We start from the raw sequence: 25,601 nt of genomic DNA on the forward strand, positions 1-25,601 counted from the left end.
TAACCATTTTTGAAATATTTAGACTTTTTTGAAATTTTTTTAATGTGCCTCTTCCTCTCCTAAAATCGATAACTCGACCTTTTTTAATTATTTTGAAATCGTATTTTTGCATATGAAAAAGAAAAGTTAGATCTTTCCTTTGGTGTATTTATAACTTCCCTACCTAAATTTAACAGGTTTTTTTGAATTTTTTTTAATTTGCATCTTCCTCTCCAAAAATCGAAAACTTTACCATTTTTAATTATTTTGAAATCGTATGTGGGCATATGAAAAGAAACGTTAATCTTGTATTTCGTGTATCTGTAATTGGAAAAATAATTAACAAACCTAAAAAATTAAACTTCAAACACCCGTAACTCAATTTTTTTCAAATGGAAGGCCACAATTTTGAATTTTGAAAAAGAAAATAAAATGGATATAAATATAAATTTTGACAAAAACCGATAAACAAAAACACGATTAGCCCGTCACACCAAACTTTTATTTTCCATACCAAGAAGATCCAAGAAGAAGAAAAAAAACCGATAATCTGAGTTTTTATTAATTATGTAAAATGTTTGGAAATCAGATAGTGTGAGGTTTAGAAAATGGCGAGCGGCAAAGCCGCGGGCCCCTTTTGTAAATTTTGACAAAATCCAATAGTCAATAGTTTTAAAAAAGCCTCGATCGACATTTTTTTAAATTTCAGTATTTCTTTAAAACAAATTTAAATGTTTTTTTGCAAGTCTAGAATTTTTTTAAGCCGGTACATTTGACACTTTTTTAGTCTCCCCAACTGTCTTTTGTAGCACGATGTTTTGAAAAGTTTCGATTAACACTTTACTAAATAAAAATGAAACTCTTAATCAAATCCGACAGGATTTGACCACATTGACTATTTATTTAATCTAAATTTGAACAACTTTGATATTCTATTTTTTTCTTATTTTGATGACAACCTATGTTAAAGTAGCTAGGCTAATGAATTTCTCACAATAACAAAAGAACATAACTTGAAAACTATCAAACCCTATACCTATAGGGAATGTTAATGTTAATCGAAGCAAAACTAAATTCTCCCCTATTTAGTGAAGAAAAAATTGGGGTCTTTTATTTAAAAAAATTGAGTTAAGGGTATTTGATCAAACCTTTCTCTCTCGTATACCCAAATACGGTTTCAACAAAATAAAAAATGGTAGAGTTATCGGTTTTTGAATAGCAAGATTCAAATCCAAAAAAAATTAAAAAGGTCTGAATATTTCAAAAACGGTTAAATTTAAGTATGGGGAAGTAATCCCAAAACGCAATGAAAAACATAACTTTCTCTTTAAAATAAAAAAGTTGATACCCACTTCCGGTGTAACAGGAAGTGCCGCCATCTTGAAAATATTTTCATTGATGAGAACTATAAACAAAATTTTAGATAAATATTATTCAAACTCCCAATATTCTAATGTGGGGTTTACCCGGAACACTTTGTATACATTGTGAAAGCAACACAGAAAAAGGAACACACCTGTGGCTTTCCTCCCGTCCATTGTCCCACTCCTTTTGACACTGAAGTGATATTCCTCCCAGCCAAGTTCAACACTTCTTGCACTTCCTCCAAATTCGGTTGAATGGCCACTTTGGGGATCATCAGAACCGAATTCAGGACAAAAACTGGAGTTCGTTCTGCTTGATCTAGAAAATTCCCTTATTTTTTGCCCACTCTTGGTCAAATTTCATACAATCGATGGAAAATCGTCTTCGGAGAGCCTCTAAAGACTGTCTTGTGACCTTCACTAGGACATCTACCACTTTTCTGCTGTAGTAGCGTCTCATTTCGTTCACTGCTCCTCGAACCATGTCTTCCATAGCCTTTGACATGCCCCCACTGAGCAAAAGATGGGGTTTCTCGAAACATTCCCAAACTAGAGTCCAATCTGACTGTTGTTGAGTCGAAGAACTCTCAATTTCGGCGTGATCTTCTTCAGAGAAGAACTCCTCCTGGGATTGGGAGTCACCAATCTGGGCTTTGCGTACCAGAGTTAGAATTTCCTCGACGGCTTCCTCCACCATGAGGCTTTTTCGGTGCAATTCCGTCGCTGCTGACCTACAAACGTGGTCCATTTTGTCGCAGAAGTCGTCAACGCTCCAAGGATCGTCTTCCTCTGGTAGAGCGTGGAGTTGGACCGATTGCATGGTGGTGAGGACCTCCAAGACTCGATTAGTGTAAACATCATGGACTCGTTCGGTCTAAAACCATTATTTCGTTGAATTTTCTCTTGAATCTTCGAAATTACCAAAACTTTAAACTTGTTAATACTCTCGTTTGCTCTATCGACGAATTTCTTCCAATCGGCTGAAACCCAAGTCAATCTATGCAAACCTTCCGCCACGATGTCGGTCAGTTTGACCAAATGGGGCAAAAACAGAGGTCTCACTTCAAGTTTCACACATCGCACAACTGTTAGCAAATCCTCGATCAAAAACTGATAATTTTATTGAAAAGCTATGGAAAAGTGGGTTTCCCTACCTGGAGGTGGTCTTTAATCAAACTAAAATGCTCCTGTTTGGAATACAGTGTCAAAGCTACCATTGGTACAGGAAGGTCCATTTTGATCATTAAGTCGGTTTCGCGGATCAAAAGTGGGATGGTGTTATGAAGGTTGACTTTAAGGCGTTGTTGTTCGGGACACACGGCCAAAAGGTGGCGCTTTAAACAACCATCCACGTCGCAAATCTGAAATTGTCAAGTTATGTTTTTGGAAAAAAAAAACACCACGGGATGTAATGACAAATTTCCCGACCGGGAAAATAGCTTATTACATGTTGATTCATCCAAATGGCCACCATATCGGTTTCGTATGATTTTAGTGTCGTTTCTGCTGCTTTATGTCTTCGGGATAATTCCGCCGTTGCTGGGAGATTTTTTAAAATGTGGTGAGTTGTGACGCATGAAAGGAGTTCGTCCAAGTGGCAAAGCAATGATCTGGCCCATTTAATACGACCTGCAAATATATACAGGGTGTGCAAAAAAAACTTCGAAAGATTTCGGGGGGTGCTTCCATAGGTCATAATAAGAAAAAAAGTTCCTATGGACCTATGTCCGGAAATGCTTCATAAGGGAGCTAGAGCGGTAACTTGATCTTATATATATCCTAACATAATTTTGGTTTTGAAAAATCAGGAATGCCTTGGAAATTTTCAAAAAAATACTTATTTTACTACAGAGTAGTGTGGAAAATAGTACATAAAGTTATTAAAAAAAGTTATTTAGAATCAATATCTAGGCCGGTATGCCAAATTTCAAAATTATCGGCCCACTATGATTTTTTATTTTTTTTTTGTTTATTTCACAAATCAAAGAATTTTATTTATTATGAATAGAAAAAAATTCACACTTACATTATTACTCCTAAACAACTTTTTAACGTATTTGTTACTAAAAATCAACTATTTTGGAAAAAAAATTAAAATCATAGTTGGCCGATAATTTTGAATTTTGGTATAGAGACCTAGATGATGATTCTAAACAACTTTTGTTAATAACTTTTTGTCGTATTTGCCACATAAAAGACACTTTACAGAAAAATAAGTTTTTTTGAAAATTTCCAAAACATAGTTGATTTTTTTTTAAATAAAATTATGTTAGAAATTAGTCTTTAAGTAAACAGGGCTGAACACCAAAAAATGAAAATTTAAATCGAGAATTTTTTATCTTTTACAAGCGTCGTTTTACAGGGTGTTAAAAAAAGATAAAAAAAACAAAAAAGTATTAACAAATGTTTCAAAAACGAATAATTTTCGATATTTCCGAAATTGTTACTTTGCGGACCTATGTTTATTAAGACTTTTTTGTTTGTTTTGGTCCATACTATTACCTCCTGGAATATATTACGATCTTTTTTAACGCCCTGTATAATATTAAACATTTTACTCGTTTTTCTCGAAAACGGTGCGTCGTACTGAAATAACACAAGAAACAATTTTGGAAGAAAATTAGCCAGTAAATCCGAATCTTTCAAAAATATTTCTAAAACCTTCCGAAGCAAAATTTTACGTCTTTGGAAATGTCAAAAATATATGACTTTCTTCAGAGGGCTCTAGCTCCCTTACGGAGCATCTCCGGGCATTGGTCCATAGGAACTTTTTTTCTTATTTTGACCTAGACAACCACCCCCCGAGGTCTTTCAACGTTTTTTTCCCGACACCCTGTATTTATAATTTTCGTTACCAGCAATCGGTGGGAACATTATAGGTACCGGAGGGTCGTCTTTCTGCTTCTTGTACATTTTGATAATGCGATCGACTTCTTTTTCACAGTATTTCAGAATTCGGTCATACTTATCGTCCATTCGTGTCAAGGGAATTTTCTCGCTAACTTTTTCAAATCGTGTCAAAAATCGAATCCCTTGAGGAGTCTCCCACACACTATCGAAATTCCTCTCAATGATGTTTCCAATATTCTCTTTGAGTTCGTCAGTTTGGGCCAAAAACAGCTTGAAATCGTTATTAAACTCGTTATTTCTTTGATCCAAATAGTCATACGATTTGTTCATGACGATGGATTTAATTTCGTTAAAATTCTGAATGGCTTCTTCAAGGGCTAAAATAATATATTAAAGAACTCGTTTCAAGGCAAGAGACTTGAAAGAAATTTTTATACTATTTTTTCTATTTTGCATGTCTAAATTTAGAAACTTTTGCCCTTACAAGGTGGTGGTTGGTAATAAATATCACAAAATTCGATTTTTGAAGTGTCAAATATACAGGATGTCCCAGCGAGTTGAAAAAGTCCATTAGTGACCTTTCAATGGTAAAATTTAAAAAAATTTAAAGGACATTGATAGTCCATCGCCTAAAATTATTTTCAACTATACAGCGTGTTTCAAAAATAAGTTACAATTCAAACTTGTGTTTTTTTAAATGAAACACTATATATTTCTTAGCGTTTTTGGATGTAGATTTTTATGACAATGTTTTTAAAAAAATAACACGGTTTTTTTGACAAAAACCTGCACTTTTTCAAAATTTATTACACAAAACTAAGACATCTAGAAATATTTTTACATTTTACATTTTTAAAGTTTCAAAATATTTTTTTTGTCACTAAAGCCACTTTAAGAAATTAGTGTAGATTTTATCAAAGTTCTACAAAAATTATTTCAAAAATTAGTAAGAATGTCACGTGTTTTATGCTCGACATAGACAAATTCAAAGATTTTTGAAATAAAGAAATTTTTTAATTACAATTAGCACATATTGTCAGAAACTATTTAAAATTTTCTAATATCCTAAATATTTTTTTTAATTTTGCCATTTAAAGGTCACTAATGGACTTTTTCAACTCGTTGGGACACTCTGTATATTTTTTAAAGTTTTGTTGAATTTACAATGAATACTGCACATTGTTCAAAACCAAAATCACCATTACCAACCTCTAGAAAATAAATTACATTTACTTTTTTTGATGTTATTTTGTTTTATTTAGTTTGTTTTTGAGTAAGATTTTGCAGAATAAATCAAAAATCACTTAAAAGCATCAAAAATTAAGCAATTTTTTAGTTTTCTACGTTTTTCGGTCAGAAACGCACTTTTTTTCGCAAATTTCTGCTCAAAAAACATACAAAAAATGCTAAATAAGGTCAAAAACGATGTTTTTTTCTTTTTTTGAGCGTTTAAGCAGAAAACTTAGTTTTTTCATAAAGATTAGCCAATGTAAGCCAAAAAATCATCAAATTAGATTGAAATTTATGTAATTTTGGTCTGTTTCGTTATATTTAGTTTATTTTGGAGACTAAAATTAATTTATTTTGCAAAATTTCGTCAAAACAAACCTAAAACTCATCAAACTGGATAGAAAATTACTCTATGTTTGCTTCGTTTATTGTTTCTGAGCAAGATTTTGCCAATATAAGCCCAAATTTTTGCTCAAAAAAACAAAAAAATCGCTAATTAGGTCAAAAATTAGTCACTTTTCGGCCTTTTCAGCCATGAAAGTTTCGCGATCCATAGTTTTTTAATTAAATTTTCGTTTTCTATCTTTGCTTAGTCTCCGCATTTTGCCGTTTTGCACTTTTAGCATGTCCAAAATTGCTACTGCGAGAGAGTAAATTAAATTAATTTTTACATTTTACATTTTTAAAGTTTAAAAATATTACTAAATATATCACTAAAGCCACTTTAAGAAATTAGTGTTGATTTTATCAAAGTTCTACAAAAATTATTTCAAAAATTAGTAAGAATGTCACGTGTTTTATGCTCGATATAGAAAAATTCAAAGATTTTTGAAATAAGGGAATTTTTTAATTACAATTAGCACATATTGTCAGAAACTATTTAAAATTTTCTAATGTCCTATATATTTTTTATTTTACCATTTGAAGGTCACTAATAGACTTTTTCAATTTGCTGGGACACCCTGTATGTTTTTTAAAGTTTACTTTTTCTGGGCGTTTGGCCAAAACAAATCTAAAATTCACAAAATGATGTTATTTTTGATTAGTTTGTTTTTGAGCAAGATTTTGCAGAATTGAAAATCACTTAAAAGCATCAAAAATTAAGCAAGCAATTTTTTAGTTTTCCAAACAATTATGAACGTTTTTCGGTCAGAAACGCACTTTTTTTCGCAAATTTCTGCCCAAGAAAACAAACAAAAAATGCGAAATAAGGTCAAAAACGATGTTTTTTTTCTTTTTTCGAGTGTTTAAGCACAAAACTTAGTTTTTTCATAAGGTTTAGCCAATGTAAGCCAAAAAATCATCAAATTAGATTGAAATTTATGTAATTTTGGTCTGTTTCGTTAGATTTAGTTTATTTTTGAGACTAAAATTAATTTATTTTGCAAAATTTCGACAAAACAAACCTAAAACTCATCAAATTAGATAGAATATTACGCTATTTTTGATTGTTTTGCTTCGTTTATCGTTTCTGAGCAAGATTTTGCCAATATAAGCCGAAGAAACGCGTTTCTTCCCAAATTTTTGCTTGAAAAAGCAAAAAATCGCTAATTAGGTCAAAAATTAGTCACTTTTAGGCCCTTTTCAGCCATGAAAGTTTTGCGATCCATAGTTTTTTTATTAAATTTTCGTTTTCTATCTTTGCTTAGTCTCCGCATTTCGCCGTTTTCACTTTTAGCATCTCCAAAATTGCTAATGCGAGAGAATAAGTTATTTTTACATTTTACATTTTTAAAGTTTCAAAATATTTTTTTGTCACTAAAGCCACTTTAAGAAATTAGTGTTGATTTTATCAAAGTTCTACAAAAATTATTTCAAAAATTAGTGAGAATTCAAAGATTTTTGAAATAAAGGAATTTTTTAATCACAATTAGCACATATTGTCAGAAACTATTTAAAATTTTCTAATGTCCTATATATATTTTTTTTAATTCTTCCATTTGAAGGTTACTAATGGACTTTTTCAACTTGTTTGGCCACCCTGTATATTTTTCAAAATTTCATGTACATTGTTCAAAACGCCGCTGAAAATCACCATTACCAACTTCTACAAAGCAAATTGCACTAGTCTATTTTCGGTGTTGAAATGTCTCATTAAAGCATCGGTTTTGGTATCGAAATAATCTCTCTTTCAGACGCAAAATAGAAAAAATTGATTTTGGTGTTTTACTGAAATAAACTATACCATCGCCCAACAACAACCCCTCCATGCGTCTTTGAAACAAACTGGTGTAATCGTCAATCAAATCAAAAGTTGCAATAATCCGGGCAAGTCTTCGACAAAAAGCGTCAAATTTTCCAAAAACGTAATTTTCGGAGAAATTGAACGACTGTTGACCGGGCAAAAAGGGCTGGTTTTTGACCAAAGCGTAGGTTTTTCGGTAGACTTTATTCAACATTATGCATTGTGTCAATTTGTCCTTGACAAAAGCCCGATCTTGGGACCAGATTGTCTCCTGCCCACGACAGGTAATATAATCCTTGCAAGTTTCAATCATTTGATTGGTGATCTGAAACGGCGGTTACTAAACTGAAAAACTGAAACTTTTTTACCTTGACCATCAACGCTGAAGTCCTTTCAGAAGTGTTATAAAACTGCGAAATGCTGTGAATCAAACGCACGGTTTGGAGTAACCCCAAAATGGAGTCTCGCATTTTAACAGGATCGTCGAGATACAAAGAGTGACAATTTTTTTCCAAAGCTTGGATAAACTTTGCATTATCTTTGGCTTCATTGTAACAAAACGTGATTTTTTTATCGGTTTCGAGCCACTCTTTCAGGACTTTAGAACGTGCTAATCGAAGACAAAGAATCGTCATTTGCACCTCACTCGAATTGACTTGATTCGTGATTTGGGAGAATTGGGCCCCCCTTTTTTTCCAATACTCTAGTTCGTCTTGGGGCCCCGAGGAGTCGTTCTCCCTCCTGACTTGCTCGCTCTCTTTCAGGATTTCAGTCAAGCGTTTTGACCACGTTTTGACTCGGTCCTCCAACGGGGCTACTTTCTCGACGTGTTTCGAGAGTTCGCGGACTTCGTCAGGGTCGAGGGGCGACATGAGGGCCCCCCCAGCGCCGTCGTCGAAGAGATTCCCCTCGTTGCAAACCTCCTCGCAGACTTTCAAAGCACTGCAGAAGGAGCGCAAGCCGGGCAAAAGCTGGTTTTTGACCATTGGGCAATTAGCAGTGTCGTCTTCGCAGTCGGGACTTGGGTGGGCTAGAGCCTCCATGAAGACGTGTTCGATGATGCGTTCCACTGTTGTTATCAAACCGATTCTTTGGGCGTCGATTACACCACAGAACAAGTCCTGGAAGAAAAAGGGAGTTAGGGGACCAGGAGGGGGGGTTACCACTTTTTGGAAGCCTTCCTCTGGGAGTTGTTTGGTGGTGCTAGTGCGGAAAATGTAGATGCAGATGCCGTCCAAAGGGACGTCCCAGCCGTCGGTCAAAAAGAGTTTTTTCTTGTATGTGGGTTGGAGTTGTTGAAGGAGGGCTTGACGACTGGTGCTGGGTTGCATTTGGCGACTTGTAGTAGCCTTCGAGGGGTCTATGGGTGGTAATTCTGTCTCTTCAACGTCTTGGTAAAACCACATGAGTTTGCTTTTCATGTGGGGCAAGAAGAGTTGGTTTATCTCATCGAGCTGCAAAAATTTTTTTGAGCTTTTAGCAATTTTGTCATTTTCTTTTTTCTTTTATCGACTTTGGGAGTTTTTCGCTGAGAAATACTCTAGACTCATTTTTGACGTAATTTTACAAGTTTTTATTTAGTTTTCAGGAAAATTTTCAATTTCAAAACATAAAACGCTCTAAATCCAAGTATTTCTGCTTGGTTTTGGTAAAATTTTTGTGAAATTTTGAAAAAAACACTCCTAAACACTTGAAAAATCAAAAAATTAAACTTAAAATTTTCAAAAAACAACTTTTCAGCTTTGTTTTAACGAAAACTAAGTTTTACCGTGAAAAACGCTCAAAATCTATCAAAATAAAGAAAAATAAACCATTTCAGAGCACAATTTTGATAGATAGATATGATTTATTCAAGGAATAAATACAAGAATAAATACAATTTATAACCCATCAATGACTTACATGGGTAGTCATATACATACATATTTTCACACAACAAACACAACGCATGTTTTCAGTTTTGTGGAAGAGTTTTTCGTATTTTGTGATTTTTTCCACTGAAAAACTTTCTATAAACTCAGAAATAAGGCATTTTAGAAAAAATCTCAGAAACTTCTACCTTATTTTGGCAATTTTTTTCGAATTCAAAAAGTTTTACTGTGGAAAACGTTCTAAATTTACAAATTAAATCATATTTGATGTAATTTTACAAGTTTTTATGTAGTTTTTATGAAATTTTTTAAATTAAAAACATAAAACGCTTTAAATCCTAGAAAAAAATTGTAACTTTCGATTTTTTTGTTAAATTTTGGAAAAAGCACTCCTAAATGCTAAGAAAATAAAACAAATTTCTACTTAAAATTTGAGAAAACAACCCTTTTTAGATTATTTTATTTTACAACTTTTCTGCTTTGTTTTAACGAAATCTAAGTTTTACCGTGAAAAACGCTCAAAATAAGGAAAAATAAAGCATTTCAGGACCAATAAGATCACAATTTTCAGTTTTGTGGTAAAGTTTTTCGTATTTTGTGATTTTTCCAGTGAAAAACTTTCTTTAAACTCAGAAATAAGGCATTTTAAATAGAGTTTCAGATACTTCTACCTTATTTTGGCAATTTTTTTTCAATTCAAAAAGTTTTACTAAAATTTTCTATTTTCTTTTCAAAATCTATCGAATTTGGTGAGTTTCTCGCTACATCTCGTTACATTTTTAATGTAATTTCACAACTTTTTACTTACTTTTAGAGAATTTTTTTAAATTCAAAACGAAAAAGGTTCTAAATCTCAGAAAAAAAACTTTCTGCTTGGTTTTGCTTTTTTTGTGAAATTTTGGAAAAAAACTCTCCTAAACGTTCGAAAATAATAGATTTTAAAACAAATTTTTACTTAAAATTCTGAAAAATCCTGCGAAAATAATTCATTTTAGATTATTTAATTTTGCAACTTTTACACTGAAAAACGCTTAAAGACAATTAAAATAAAGAAAAATAAAGCATTTCAGGATTAAGAAGGTCACAATTTTAGGTTTTGTGGAAAAGTTTTTGGTATTTTGTGATTTTTCCAGAGAAAAACTTAGAAATAAGGCATTTTAGATAAAGTTCCACCTTTTTTGGCCAATTTTTTCCGAATTCAAAAAGTTTTACTGTTGAAAATATTCTAAATTTACAAATTAACTCATTTCTTGATGTAATTTTGCAACTTTTTATTTAATTTTCAGGAAAATTTTAAAATTCAATGCGTAAAATGTTTTAAAATCTACTGAAATGAACAGAAATAATGCATTTCAGAATGAATTTTGTAACTTCCTGCTTGGTTTAGGTAAAATATTTCGAATTTTCAGTGAAACACTTCTACATGCTTAGATAATAATAGATTTTAAGATAAATTTCTACATGGGATTTTAAAAAACATGCAAAAATAGCCAGTTTTTAGGCTGCTATTTTTATAAGCTTTTAGCTTTAATTAATAATTTATAAATAACTCCATTCGATAGAGCAAAAAAAATCCTACAAGTTGCTAGGGTTTTTAACCCTAATTTTGTAATTTTCTATTTTTTTTTTTTGGCAAAATCTAGCAAATTTCATGAGTTTCTCGCTGAAAAATATTCCAGGCTCATTTTTACGAGTGTCTATTTAGTTTTTGGGGAAATTTTTAAAATTCAAAACGTAAAACGCTCTAAATCCAAGTATTTCAGAAAAAAAATTAACTTTCTGCTTGGTTTTGGTAAAATATTTCGATTTTTTGTGAAATTTTGGAAAAAGCACTCCTAAACGCGTAGAAAATAAAAGACATTAAAACAGATTTCTACTTAACATTTTCAAAAAACATGCGAAAATAACCCATTTTAGATTATTTAATTTTACAACTTTTCTGCTTTGTTTTAACGAAATCTAAGTTTTACAGTAAAAAAAACGCTCAAAATAGGGAAAAATAAAGCCATTTCAGGACCAATAAGGTTACAATTTTCAACTTTGTTGAAAAGTTCTTCATCTTTTAAGATTTTTCCACTGAAACACTTGCTTTGAAGGCAGAAATAAGGCATTTTAGATAAAATTTCGGAAACTTCTACCTTATTTTAGCAATCTTTTTCGAATTCAAACAGTTTTACTGCGGAAAAAGTTTTAAATTTACAAATCAACTCTTTTTTTTATGTAATTTTGCAACTAATATTTGGTTTTCAGGAAAATTTTAAAATTCTATGCGTAAAACGTTTCAAAATCTATTCAAATGATCAGAAATAATGCATTTCAGAATGAATTTTGTAACTTTCTGCTTAGTTTTGGTAAAATATTTCAAATTTTTGTGAAATTTTTTTGAAACACTTTTACATGCTTAGATATTAATAGATTTTTTAAAAAAATTCTACATAGCATTTAAAAAACATGCAAAAATAGACCAATTTTAGGTCGCTGGGTTTTTTAAGCGTTGAAATTTTAACATCATTGTTTGAGACAGAATTCAATAAACAAAAACTTTCTTTGTGATTGAAATTTAAAGTGTGTCACAAAACATAAAAAAGGAAAGACTAAAAATAAATAATAAAAAAAATATTTTTTAAAAATAAGCTTTTATTTAAAAAAATGTATAAAAAAGGAAACAAAAACAAAGCTAATTTATCCACTTCAAAGTGCCAAAACCCTCACCATATCGCCCTCAAACACGTGATCCATGATTTCATGTCTAGGTAGTCCAGTGGCGTCCATCAGGAGTTGAAATGCAAATTCCAATCGGGGGTCCATTTCGCCCCTTCGAGCCTTCCGCTCACATTCTTCCCGTCTCCGCTGCAAAAAAATTATTTTTTGATTACAAAATTGCGATTTTTTACCATGAGCATAATTTCGGGATCATCTTCAGAATCAGTTTCAGGTTCTGATTCTGAGTAGTGTCCCTGGGGCCCGTAGACGAACATTTTCAGAGACACAATGCTGGGGTTATGCAAAAGGCACGCGATCGCATTTCATGTCACTTAGTTATGCTTAGTGAGAAGTGTGATGTAATTGTAGAACACTGAAGTTCCTGGCACCAGTTATTTTCAAAGGTCAAAATTTTAAAATTCATTTAAATTGCTTGTCAAGTACAGAATGGAGAGTCATTTATTAAAAGGCTCTCTTTTATAGTAATAATAATGGTAAAAGTTATTGATTAATTCTTGAAAAATAATTATTGAATTACGTTTCGTTTCATAATGATACAGAGTGCGCCAGAACTCACGCCCCAGAGGTAAGATAGCAAAAATATGGAAAATTCTATCGATAAAAATTTCGAAGATATGAGAATTTAAATTTTGCATTTTGACTCTATTTATTTATAATACATATGTTTAAAAAATAATTTTCCAAGTTGTTTTGCCACAGACAAAAATCTATACTTGATCATCATTAAATAGACATAAAAAATGTCAAATGTCAAAATTTTTGACAGACTTTTTTTTAAATATTTTTTCATGTTCCTGGTATCTTAACTTACATGAAATTTTTCTCTGGGGCGCGAGTTTTGACGCACCCTGTAGAGTAAAAAAACAGAACAGAGAATAGAAAGAAAAGAAAAATTCCAAAATTACTTCTTAAATGCGTTATTTTCAGTTATTTTGTTGAAGTTTTGGTGAAAAGTTTTATAAATTTGTGAGATTTTAAAAGGCCTTATTTTTGCTTAAGTCACGTCAGGTAAGGTTGATAAGTTTAAAACATTTTTTATCAAAAAACCCTGAGAGACTCACCAAATTTTGGAAATTTTGTTAAAACAAGGAAACAAATAATTAAATTAGGTCTAAAATGTCTAATTTTTGTTTGTTTTCTAAAATCCCAAAACGATGAGGCAAGAAATTGTAAAATAAAGTCTCAGTTATTTTTTTCCAAAAAACTCCCAAAATTCATGAGATTTTACCAATACTTAATTCCAAAATTACTTCTAAAATTCACAATTTTTGATTATTTTGATGAATTTAAAGAAATTTACTGAGGAACTTAATAAATTCTAGATTTTGCCAAAATAAAGCAGAAAATTGCGAAATTAGGTCTAAAAAGTCCTATTTTCACTTTTAATCAAAAAACTAATTAAATTAAAAAGTTTTTGCAAAACAAAACAAAAAATTGTAAAATTGGTTCTGAAATACGTTATTTTTTTATGATATTTAGGAGCATTTCTTACCTAGAAACTTACTAAATTCCTGAAATCTTGTGACAAGGCAAAAAATTCCAAAATTACTTCTGAAATGCGTCATTTTCAATTATTTTGATGAATTTTGTTGAAGTTTTGCTGAAAATTTTTAAAGGCTTTATTTTTGCTTAGGTCACGTCAGGTTAGGTTGATAAGTTTAAAGCATTTTTTATCAAAAAACAAAAAAATATTTTGACAAAACTGGACAAAAAATTGCAAAATTGACTCCAAAATGAATTTGTTGTAAATTTAGTAGCGTTTTTTACCGAGAAACTCGTCTTATTTTTGTATATTTTCTGAGATTTAGAGCATTCTTCCTGCAAAATTAAATTAATTTGAAAAAATTTGCTAAAACGATGAGGCAAGAAATTGTAAAATTACGTCTGAAATGCGCTATTTTTTAAATTATCAAGCGTTTTTCCAAAAAACTTCAGAAATTTGTGAGATTTGATCAAACTAAGTAATATTTCAAAATTACTTTTGAAATTCACTATTTTTGATTATTTTGATGAGTTTAAAACGTTTTACTGAGGAACTTAATAAATTGTAGATTTTGCCAAAATAAAGCAGAAAATTGGGAAATTAGGTCTAAAAAGCCTTATTTTCACTTATTTCGATAAGTTTCAAACATTTTTTAATCAAGAAACTAAATAAATTAAAAAGATTTTGCAAAACAAGGCAAAAAATTGTAAAATTGACTCTGAAATACGTTATTTTTTATGATATTAGTTGCATTTTTTACCTAGAAACTTACTAAATTTCTGAAATCTTGCAACAACAATGCAAAAAATTACAAAATTATTTCTGAAATGCAATATTTTTACTCGTCCTAAATTGTAACTTCGTTTAATGTTATTTATGGCTTTTATTGGCAAAATTTTTGTACCTTTACTAAATAATTAATAAAAAACATACACAAGAGCATCGGTATTATTAAATAGGCATAAAAAAAAATAAATGTCAAAATTTTTTGACAGATAGATTTTTTTAAACATTTTTCCATGTTCCTGGTACCTTATCTTACACACCCTGTATTTTTGTCTAAAACGTTTGATGCTTAAGCTACTTACATTTAATGATTTCTCGCTCATTGATCTGTTGGGCAAAGCCAATCTTCTTAAGCCTTTAATCACCCCAAACTTGCTCTTTATAGGTGGTTTAGACATTTTATATGTGTTTTTATACGTTTTTTAATAAAGTATTTCACGTTAAAATATCATTGTAATGCTTAACACTTTACCCAATAAAAATGTATTGTATCCAAGCGACTTTCGTTTGATCGAATTTGTTGTGTCAATATTCACACTTTATGTTTATTTGTGGTTTTTGACCCAGCTTATAGAGCAAATTTCCGAAATTAAAAAGCAAAAAATATGAAAAGAAAGGCAAATAATTTTAATTAATCTAAAAATTTCTTGATAAAATTATCTGTTTTATTTCTTTTTTATCTTATTATTATCATTTTTTTAATTAATTTTTATTTAATTTTTTGATACGATTATTACGACTTTGATCAACACAGACTTGTACGAGCGTTTTTCGTATTTAATTTTTCTCTAATTGGGTATTTCGATTTGATTTTTAACGAAATCGAATATTTGGTGATAATTTATATTTTGGCGAATTAGATATTGGTCATAATCCCTTAAGAAATATCGAGTTTTTGAATAAAATTAAATTTGGTAATTTGAAATTAGAAAGTAATTGTGAGTGAAGACTAATTTTTCATTTTTAAACAATGTTCATTTTTCATTGGATTTACATAACAATAAACTGGTGACTTTGCATTCAAACTTGTTTAAAGGCGAAACTTATATAAACATTAATTTATTTAATTCTTCTATAACCAACATTGAGAGATTTGCTTTTAAGAATTTTGGCTTTTTTTCTGATTATTCTCTCAATGATAATCCACCTGTTCTCAACATTAGTTCAAACCCAATAATCGAACTCAAAAATTACACTTTTGAAGGCAGTTTTGTGAGCACTTTAGATTTATCAAAGTGTTCAATTGAGAAAATACAAATTAATGCTTTTTCCGGTTTATATTTGACAGACACTTTGAATCTGAGTGTTAACCAAATATCATATTTAAGTGTAAAAGTTTTTAAAAACTTGACACTTGTTCAAACAATCGATTTATCATTTAATTTTTTAAAAAAACTTAATAACCATTTATTTATCGATTGTCATAGTTTGAAATTTATCAATTTATCCAATTCCAGAATTGAGTTAATACAAGAAAGGGCTTTTTTCGGAAGTGACAATTTACTTGAATTAAATCTCGAAAATAATTTATTAGAGAAAATTAATTTTCGAAATTTTAGCCGACTTGAATTGTTAAAAGTGCACAATAATAAACTTTCAGATTCAGATTTGTCCTTTTTGTGTAATTTGTCAGCAAAAAGTGTGATCATGTCAAGTAATAAAATGCAAAAATTATTAAATAACTCTTGTGCTTTTGTAAAGTCACCCGAAGAAATCGATTTATCTAAATCTTCCATTTGTTGCATTGAACCAAAAACATTTCGAGGCTTGTCTTGGTTACAAATTCTCAGTTTGCGAGAAAATTTCATCGAAATAATTTTACCAGAAACTTTRACTTTTTTGAAAAGACTAAAACAACTCGATCTTTCTAAAAACAGAATTGCAGTGTTTTCGYAAAATTCTTTCGCGTTTGGAAATCGTCTAAATCTCTTGAATATCACATTTGTAAATGCAAACTTGACAAGTCATACATTTAAATGGCTGAATCATGTGGTAACTTTGAACATTTCCAATTCACAAGTGAGTTTGTCAAAAGATTGTTTCAAGGGTCTCAAATATCTGGAAAATTTTTATTTCCACGAAAGTCAAGTGACGGGAATAAATCCGGGTGCTTTTCAGGGACTAGACAGTTTGAAACAATTTGAAATACACACAATTTTTAAAAAGAGTAAAATTTTAGCAAGTGGGACTTTCGTAGGTTTGAAATTTCTAGACCATTTGAATTTATCTCTTCTCGAAATAACTGGAATCGAAAATGAAGCTTTTGTCGGCCTTACAACTCTTCTCAAGTTAAGCTTGAGTGGAAATAAATTAACGAAAATTGTAAACAGGACATTTATAGGTTTAGATCATTTAAAAATTTTAGATTTGTCTAAAAATAAAATTTCTAAATTGGAAATACTTGCATTTGATTCGAGAAAATTTCATCGAAATAATAAAATAAAAACTTTTGGTAATAAAAAATTGGCGGATGCGCCGGGTCGTCGTGTTAACTCGCAATAAGAAAGTATTTATTACACCAAAGTTCAGCTTTATTAATAAATGATAATTAATTATGCTCATTGTAAAATTATCGACAAAACAGCAAAAACAGCAAGCTATTAAATTTGAATAATTTTAATATTACGACCAACCTTGTTGAGTTCATCTTCATCAGCCATTTTAATCCAGTAAAAAACACAAAACTTTTTTGTTGAGAACAACAGCTGTGTTTGWAACGAATTCGTAGACGAATTGAATTAAATAACCGCTTTTTCAATAAGATATAGTAATGTATTGGTTGGAGCTGTGCGATATCGGGGATTTTCTCCGTGGTTTCAGCGGTCTATTTCATTAATATGACAAAATCACGCACATTAAGGACAAGCTTTTTAGACTTTTTGCAAGATATGTGTGTCAAAACTCGCGCCCCAGAGAAAAATTTCAAGTAAGATAAGATACCAAGAACAGGGAAAAAATGTTTAAAAAATTCTATGTCAAAAAATGTTGACATTTGACATAATTCTGATCTTGTATTTGTTTTTTTATAATTATTTAGTAAAAGTACAAAAATTTTGTCAATAAAAACCACAAATAACATTAAACAACGTTACAATTTTGGAGAGTAAAAATATTGCATTTCAGAATAATATTGTAATTTTTTGCATTGTGGTCGCAAGATTTCAGGAATTCAGTAAGTTTCTAGGTGAAAAATGCTCCTAATATCATAAAAAATACGTATTTCAGAGCCAATTTTACAATTTTTTGCCTTGTTTTGCAAAATCTTTTTAATTTATTTAGTTTCTTGATTAAAAAATGTTTAAAACTTATCGAAATAAGTGAAAATAAGGCTTTTTAGACCTAATTTCGCAATTTTCTGCGTTATTTTGACAAAATCTAGAATTTATTAAGTTCCTCAGTAAATTTTTTAAACTCATAAAAATAATCAAAAATAATGAATTTTAGAAGTAATTTTGYAATTCCCTACTTAGTTTTGGTAAAATCTCACGAATTTTGGGAGTTTTTTGGAAAAACGCTTGATAATTCAAAAAATAGCGCATTTCAGACTTAATTTTACAATTTCTTGCCTTATCGTTTGGGAAAATTTTTCAAATTCATTCAATTTGCTCTAAATCTTAGAAAATCAACAAAAATAAGACATTTTATGAGTTTCTCGGTAAAAAACGCTACTAAATTTACAACAAACTCATTTTGCAGTCAATTTTGCAATTTTTGCCATGTTTTGTCAAAATATAGTTTGTTTTTTGATAAAAAATACTTTAAACTTATCAACCTGACCTGACGTGGCCTAAGCAAAAATAAGGCACAAATTTATAAAAATTTTCACCAAAACTTCAACAAAATAATTAAAAATAACGCATTTCAGAAGTAATTTTGGGATTTTTCTTTTTTTTCTTGCTATTCTCTGTTCTATTCTTTTACTCTACAGGGTGTGTCAGAATTCGCGCCCCAGAAAAAAATTTCAAGTAAAATAAGATCCCAGCAATATGGGAAAAATGTTTAAAAAATTRTATCTGTCAAAAATTTTGACATTTTGACAGTTGACATTTTTTATGTCTATTAATGATGATCTTGTATATGTTTTTTAKAAMTATTTAGAAAAGGTACAAAAAWTTTTCCAATAAAAGCCACAAATAACATTAAACAGAGTTACAATTTAGGAGACAGCTTCCTTGTTTCCTCTTTTGCCTGTAGCAAAAAAAAACTTGAAAAACTCTCATAACTTCGAAATTTTTTTCGATAGAATTTTTTTAACATTTTTTCCATGTTCCTGGTATCTTACCTCACATTTTTCTCTGGGGCCCGAATTCTGGCGCACCCTGTATTATTAGTGTATTGCATTAAAAAAATGTGTACGATCACAGTAATCACTATAACAATAATTTACATAAAAACATTTTTCTAGAATGTAAATAGATAATTAAAATAGATCTACAATAGCATTGCATGTGAAGTCATGGATTGTTGAACATGCAAATCTCTGACTGGCACGAAAACTAAAAACGTTTTTAAAGAGCTAATATTACAAAAATATATTTGCATTTTTAATAGATTTTAATTAAGCACAGTTTTTAATTAAAAAAAAAACAATTAAATCACAAACCGAGCAACTAATAAGCTGTGAATTAAGCACTTACTTTTTAAGATAGATCCGGGAWATCAAGTTTTTGAAATTTTTTCATGTTTCACTGTTGTCTTTTTAATTGTGAATCATGAATAAAGAATTTATGTGATGCGAGGTTACAATCTGCGAACTTTATGCGAACTAATTAGGTGTTGTTAACAAACACCTCAAGATTTTTAAGTAATTTGCACCTGGCGCAGGCATGTACCATTGACATATCAATTAAAAGCTTAAAGTAAAATTAGATCGATGAAATTTTGTTATTTTTGTATAACCAATCAGATAATTAAATTGCATAAAAAAAATCAGACTTGTTTTCTTCAAATGTGTGAAGAAACAAAAATGTTGTTGAAAGTCTTGATATGCATGTCTTAAAAAAAATACGAATAAATTGTTTTGTCAAGAGTTGAAAAGAATCACTAAAAAAACATCACGAGTCTATCATTCAAACGTATTTTGAGAATTTTTATGTAGTACTTAGTGTATCATATGAAAATGTAAGTTTATAACACTTTCCATGGGTTTTTATTTTATATTAATACAATAAGAAATTAATAATCTGATCATTAATTTTATTGATTCTAAAAACTAAATATTTTGTAATAAATGACTTTTTTTAGTGTCGTAGAAAAAATAGTGTACAAAACTCGGTGGAAAGTTTCTAACGCATTTGTGGGGCTTCTAAACCAAAATTACACACTTGTGGGTTATACCGTGCGATCCAAAAAAAAATAAAAATAATTATAGTAGGCGACGATTAATTTTCTACAGTTGGTAACAAATTTTGTTGGAAATTTTCCACACAAACTGGAAGTTTTCGTCTTGTTTTTGTAATAACTTGTAACAATAAAAATTTGCTGCTTTAAAGTGAACATTATTACACTCAAAATAAATAAAACGCAAACTTGTCAAAAATCAGGATTGCTATTTGAAGGATTTTAATCACTGCCTACTCTAATTTATTTATTTTTTTCAATCGCAAAGTAGTTGTCACTCGTTATGTAATATACTATTACAAGAAATATTAAAAAATACATCAACTGAAGAATTTGGTGGTACAGCAATTTTTACAAATTCATTCACATAAAATAAAAGATCAAACAACTTAAACTTGCATTTTTGCAATAAAAAGTGTGCATTGTCGATTTTTTTTAAATAATCAACTACGGTTGGRACATTATCCAATAATAATTAAAACACTGCAACAATAATAAAGTTCGTTTTTTAATTATATGCGTGTGGATCAATTAATAACTCGAAAGACGTACCAAATAGCTGTCTCTTTTCAGCCTTGTTGCTCTCTCGCTACGTACACTGGCGGACACGGAATTTTGGACATCAAATTTATGTCAGTTCAAAAAATGTCAATGTAAGCCACGCTTTATTGTCATTARGATTGACATTTGAAATTAAAATTTGATAGTTTTAGTTGAATTTTATTTTTGGCGTTGATTTTCCAAAACAATAATGCCAGCAATATGTGTTTTTATATATAAGTTATTTTGATGTGTTGTCATTTTTTCTCTAGCTTTTAGTATAAAAATTACAAAAGCCCGAAGTGAGGTTAGTTGCCTAAGGCCCGATTTACATTTATTTTTATGTCAGTCGAATGACAAATCGTTTAAAATTCCGGGTCCGCCAGTGTATTTGCGTATGGTACAATTGGAGACAAAATACTTTGGTCGTCACATTTCTGACACTTTAATGTWATTCAAGCTTTAACGTTAAAATGAATGACAATTTTAAATTAATGACAGCTATTATATTTTCCTTCCTATCAAAAACTTGTCAACTATGATTGACAGTAGCTAAAAATAAGGTTAACAGTCCTAAAGCATCTTTTACAATTTAATGTCACTCAAGTGACATTGACGTCCAAAGTATTTTGTCTCCAACTGTACGTCACGCTATTTATCTCACTTTAACAAATGCGATGAAGTAACACAGAGCTAGTGACGTACGTCAAAAGTGTGTCTTACCGTCACGTAGGTCATTTATATTTCATTTTTAATTTTGAGACTAATATTTATAAGCCCTATAAAAATCCAAATACCAGGGAGTAGCTTTAATTTTTGACTTTAGTACTACAATGTCAGAAGCTGTCAAATGTCAAAAACAGACGGAGTCATGTCGTGTTCTTAATCACACTACCCCCACCAGCAATTTATTAAAATATAAACTGTAGTTATTTATTTTATAAGACGATAAAATTTATTTTTATAGTGTTAGTGTTTTTCTTTTTCTAAATTTGTGAACGCACCCAATCTTTAGTATATTTCAATTCTGTAGTGTTGGCATTTGTGTTTAACCTCATTTTTTTGTGATCTTAGCTTGTGATCAGAATACACCAAAAAAATCTCTCCTGTCTGTGATTGGCAATTGTTATGTTAACCTTCTTAATTTCATTTGATTTGTTAAAAAGAAAACACCAGAAAAATGGTGTTTTCCACAAATTTGAGCCTAATTAAACTAGAAGAGGAGGAAGAAAGGTAATGAAGTAAATAATAATTTTCATTTGCGTAACAAATGTTTCGAAGGTAGCCCCCAATTAACCTTACTTTTTTTCAGATTTGACGGATTGAAACTGTATTACGGATGCGAGAAATGCTCATTTAAGACAAAACTCTTATCCAGGATAAGAAGCCACGCAAAAATACACGAAAACAGCGAACAAAAATTTAATTGTTTAAGTAGTGGCCTTGAAAATTACAAGTGTCACAAATGCATAACATTTGAAACACAATTCTTGTCACAACTGAGATGTCACATTTTTCAAGGTCACACATCACAACATGTCGAACCCAAAAGCTTCAAATGTCACAAATGTGATTTCAACTCGTTTTCGCAATTATTGGTTATGAGACACTCCATTTTTACTAGACATCAAAGGAGAAGCGTTTTGAAATGTAAAGAATGTGATTTTGAAACTAGGGGTATAACCAATTTGAGAAGACATGTGATTTCTAGACATACAAATGCGTCCGAAATCCAATGGTTCAAATGTAATCATTGTTCGTATAAATGTAAACTTAAGCATAATTTGAAACAACACATGACCCACAAACACGATTCTAATTTTCGCTATTCGTGTAAACTTTGTGATTATAAGGCTAAAGTGAAGTCTCAGTTCCAACAACACGTGAATGCACGACACAAAGCCAAAAGTAGTGAATCATTGGCTAAGGGAGATGTCATTTTCACTAAATATCTACGAAAGAAACTAGGAGAGAAGGGAACTTACAAATGTACAAATTGCGATTACGACAATAAAAATTTTAACACTTTTAAAAGACACGTGATTTCTAAACATTTGGACGATTCTCAGATCCAGTGGTTCAAATGTGAACATTGTGAATATAAATCCAAATTCAAGGGTAATTTAAAACTACACATTATCGCAAAACACACTAAGACTCTTTTTCGGTGTAAACTTTGTGATTGTGAYGAGAAAACAAGATATGATTTGCAACAACACGTGAATAAACAACACACGGCTCCTGAGGATTGGTTTCACTGTGTCCATTGTAGTTACAAAGCAAAATATAAAAAATCATTGGATAAACATTTAAAAATACAACATAGCAATGGCAAACATTTGTGATTTTAAATGTAAGACTAAATCTCTTTTGAAAGCACACGTTAAGGTGGCCTTTAAAACCAATGTCAAATATACCGAGTGTTTCAAGTACAAACTTATTTTCTTTCTTTCATCAAACACACTATATTTTCGTCCTATCCTATAATGGTTTTCATATTAATGTGCATCGAAGTAGTCGTTGAAATGGATCATGTTAAGGTGGCAACCCTGCGAAAATTTAAACAATTCCAATCTCAATCTCTAAAAATTATTTTCTCAAATAAATGTGTACCCCAGTTTTTGAGGTAGCAAAAAATTATTAAAATGAACAACGTAATTTGTCATTATTAATGTGATTKAATTTGTACTGAATGACATTAATGACATTTTTTGTGTGAATCGGCCTTTAAATTAAAGATGCATTTAGACTTCTACAACCTACTTGATGCACATTAATATGGAAAAGAGTATACGTATGTCTGCGAAAGATAAAACGTCTTTTAATGACAACTAAAAATGTCAAATTTATTTTTGTAGTAAATTCTAACAACTTGTATTTTTTGTAACGTAATTTTTTGACATTTAGTTGACATACGAACTGCGGGCCGACATACGTCCTCAACTAGTACGATTACTTGATACTATTTCAATTTAAATTAGATACTGAGTTACCAACTTAAATACAATTTGAAGTTTTCTTCAACTTTTGAAGGCAAAAAATCATAAAATGTATGTTTARATCTGTACRTCAGAGCAAAATAGTATTAACTTCAGTTTTTAAATTTGATTTTATGTTCATTAAACTGAAGGTTACAAAACCCTTTTATTTCCATTTGATAAATTTTTGAGAGWGTTTAAATAGAATATTATGAATACAACAGACATTTAAACAAAATTATAGTTTTAAAAGGGCTCTAAAGGAAAACTTGCCTTTTAGTGGTTAAAACACAGATATAGTAATAACAATCGCTTTAACATCAAGAATAATGTGATTTTTCTCTAAGTTTACTCAACCTAAAGTATTTTTATTCTGTGGTGTTGGCAACTGTTTTGTTATTTTTAACCTCATTTAATTAAGAACTTGTGTTCAGAAAAGTAAACATCAGAAAAATAATGATGTTTTCCACAAATTTGAGCCCAGTAAAAGTGGAAGTGGAGGAGGAAAGGTAATTAATGAAGGAGGACTCTGAGACAATACAATTATGCAACCGAATAAAAGTGATTTCAATATGACTTGTTTTGATAAACGAAGTCTTAAATAGTAATTTAAGATATTTATTGCGTAACAAATTTTTCGAAAGTAGCCCCCAGTTAACCTTACTTTTTTTCAGATTTGACGAACTGAAACTGTATTATGGATGCGAGAAATGCTCGTTCAAGACAAAACTCTTATCCAGGATAAGAASCCACGCAAAAATACACGAAAACAGCGAACAAAAATTTAATTGTTTCAGTGGTGGCCTTGAAAATTACAAGTGTCACAAATGCATAACATTTGAAACACAATTCTTATCACAACTGAGATGTCACATTTTTCAAGGTCACACATCACAACATGTCGAACCCAAAAGCTTCAAATGTCACAAATGTGATTTCAAGGCGTTTTCACAATTATTGGTTTRGAGACACTCCATTTTTACTAAACATCAAAGGAGGAGRGTTTTSAAATGTACAGACTGTGATTTTGAAACTAGGGTTGTAACCAATTTGAGAAGACATGTGATGTGTAGACATACAGATGATTCCAAAATCAYTTGGTACAAATGTAAGCATTGTTCTTATAAGTGTAAACTCAAGGAGAATTTGAAACGTCACATGATTGTAAAACACGAGTCGCCTAACTTCCGTCCTGTCTTCAAATGTACACATTGTGATTACAAAACRATGTATTTAGGAATTTTGAAAAAACATATGATCTTTAAACATATGGACGATTCCGAAACCCAGTGGTTCAAATGTGAATATTGTCCATTTAAATGTAAACTTAAAAAAGAGTTGAAAAAACATATGACCCAAAAACACGACCCTAYCTTCCGCTACTCGTGTGAACTTTGTGACTACAAYGCTAAATTGAGTTTCTATWTGAACCGACATGTGAATACACTGCACAAAGCCAAAAGTAGTGAATTATTGGCTAAGAGATATGGCATTTTTACCAAATACGTAAAAAAGAATCTAGGAGAAAAGGGAGCTTACAAATGTACAAATTGTGATTATGAAAATGAAAACTTTGATAGTTTTAAAAGACACGTGATTTCTAGACATTTGGACGATTCAGAAATRCAATGGTTCAAATGTGAACATTGTGAATTTAAGTCCAAACTTAAGAGTAATTTGAAACAACACATTAACACAAAACATACTAACACTCTCGTTCGGTGTAAACTTTGTGATTATGAGGCGAAAACAAGATGGGCTTTGAGACAACACACGAAGAAACAACATAAATAAGAATTCTTAGCTAAACATTTAAAAATTACAACATAATGTGTTTTTTTATCAGAGAAATTCAAGTCTTTCCTTGAAAAACACTAAACACATTTCAAATTGAGTTTTTTGTTTTTAGTAGCATTYGCTATTTAAAATATTTGGCCAATGTGGAATAATTGTAATTCTCATCTTTAATTTTCAAGTATTTATCTGAATTTAAAAATAAACTTTAAGAATGATTGATTCTCTTTTATAAAAATTTCTTGTCCATTGTCCAATATGTTGGCAATGCAAAAATTCCTAAATAAATAGTTGGTCAAACTGCCTTTTGACATTTGTTGGGACAAGAAAAAAAATTAAAATTTATTAATATTTCGTCTTACAAAACCGTGCAATGAGTGAAGACCTGCAAAGAAAAATCCAGTCGGAACTGGACAGTTTTAAGAATACCCAAAAAGGTACAAAAACCCACATTTTTCCAACCTAACCCAACTTTTC

At 30.4% G+C, this 25,601-nt stretch overlaps 3 protein-coding genes and 1 pseudogene across 3 annotated transcripts in view; 3 read left to right on the forward strand and 1 right to left on the reverse strand.

Moving 5' to 3' along the window:
* The window catches only part of LOC123014885 (dynein axonemal heavy chain 5), a 58,893-nt gene extending 43,965 nt beyond the window's left edge, over positions 1-14,928 (reverse strand). Inside the window, 11 exon segments of the mRNA XM_044414182.1 lie at positions 1,496-1,656; positions 1,710-2,217; positions 2,265-2,453; positions 2,498-2,704; positions 2,791-2,972; positions 4,199-4,570; positions 7,609-7,933; positions 7,977-8,729; positions 8,775-9,062; positions 12,192-12,329; positions 14,775-14,928. Coding sequence (XP_044270117.1) covers positions 1,496-1,656; positions 1,710-2,217; positions 2,265-2,453; positions 2,498-2,704; positions 2,791-2,972; positions 4,199-4,570; positions 7,609-7,933; positions 7,977-8,729; positions 8,775-9,062; positions 12,192-12,329; positions 14,775-14,870 — 3,219 coding nt within the window. The 5' untranslated portion in view covers positions 14,871-14,928.
* On the forward strand, positions 14,929-21,468 carry LOC123014887 (annotated as a pseudogene).
* LOC123014607 (zinc finger protein 711-like) lies at positions 21,394-22,774 on the forward strand. The gene is made up of 2 exons (XM_044413807.1): positions 21,394-21,585; positions 21,665-22,774. Exons 1-2 carry the CDS (start codon positions 21,533-21,535, stop codon positions 22,695-22,697), a joined length of 1,086 nt encoding a protein of 361 aa, XP_044269742.1. The 5' UTR covers positions 21,394-21,532; the 3' UTR covers positions 22,698-22,774.
* A 938-nt stretch (positions 22,775-23,712) lies between these two features.
* On the forward strand, positions 23,713-25,595 carry LOC123014620 (zinc finger protein 711-like). Its single transcript, XM_044413827.1, has 2 exons — positions 23,713-23,839; positions 24,005-25,595. The coding sequence occupies exons 1-2, from the start codon at positions 23,787-23,789 to the stop codon at positions 25,122-25,124; spliced, it is 1,173 nt and encodes a 390-aa protein (XP_044269762.1). The 5' UTR covers positions 23,713-23,786; the 3' UTR covers positions 25,125-25,595.
* The last annotated feature ends 6 nt before the right edge of the window (positions 25,596-25,601 follow it).

Source organism: Tribolium madens, unplaced genomic scaffold (assembly GCF_015345945.1).
Source record: "Tribolium madens isolate multiple individuals breed KSU strain unplaced genomic scaffold, Tmad_KSU_1.1 Scaffold_97;HRSCAF=244;Tcas5.2_LG3a, whole genome shotgun sequence".
NCBI lineage: Eukaryota > Metazoa > Arthropoda > Insecta > Coleoptera > Tenebrionidae > Tribolium > Tribolium madens.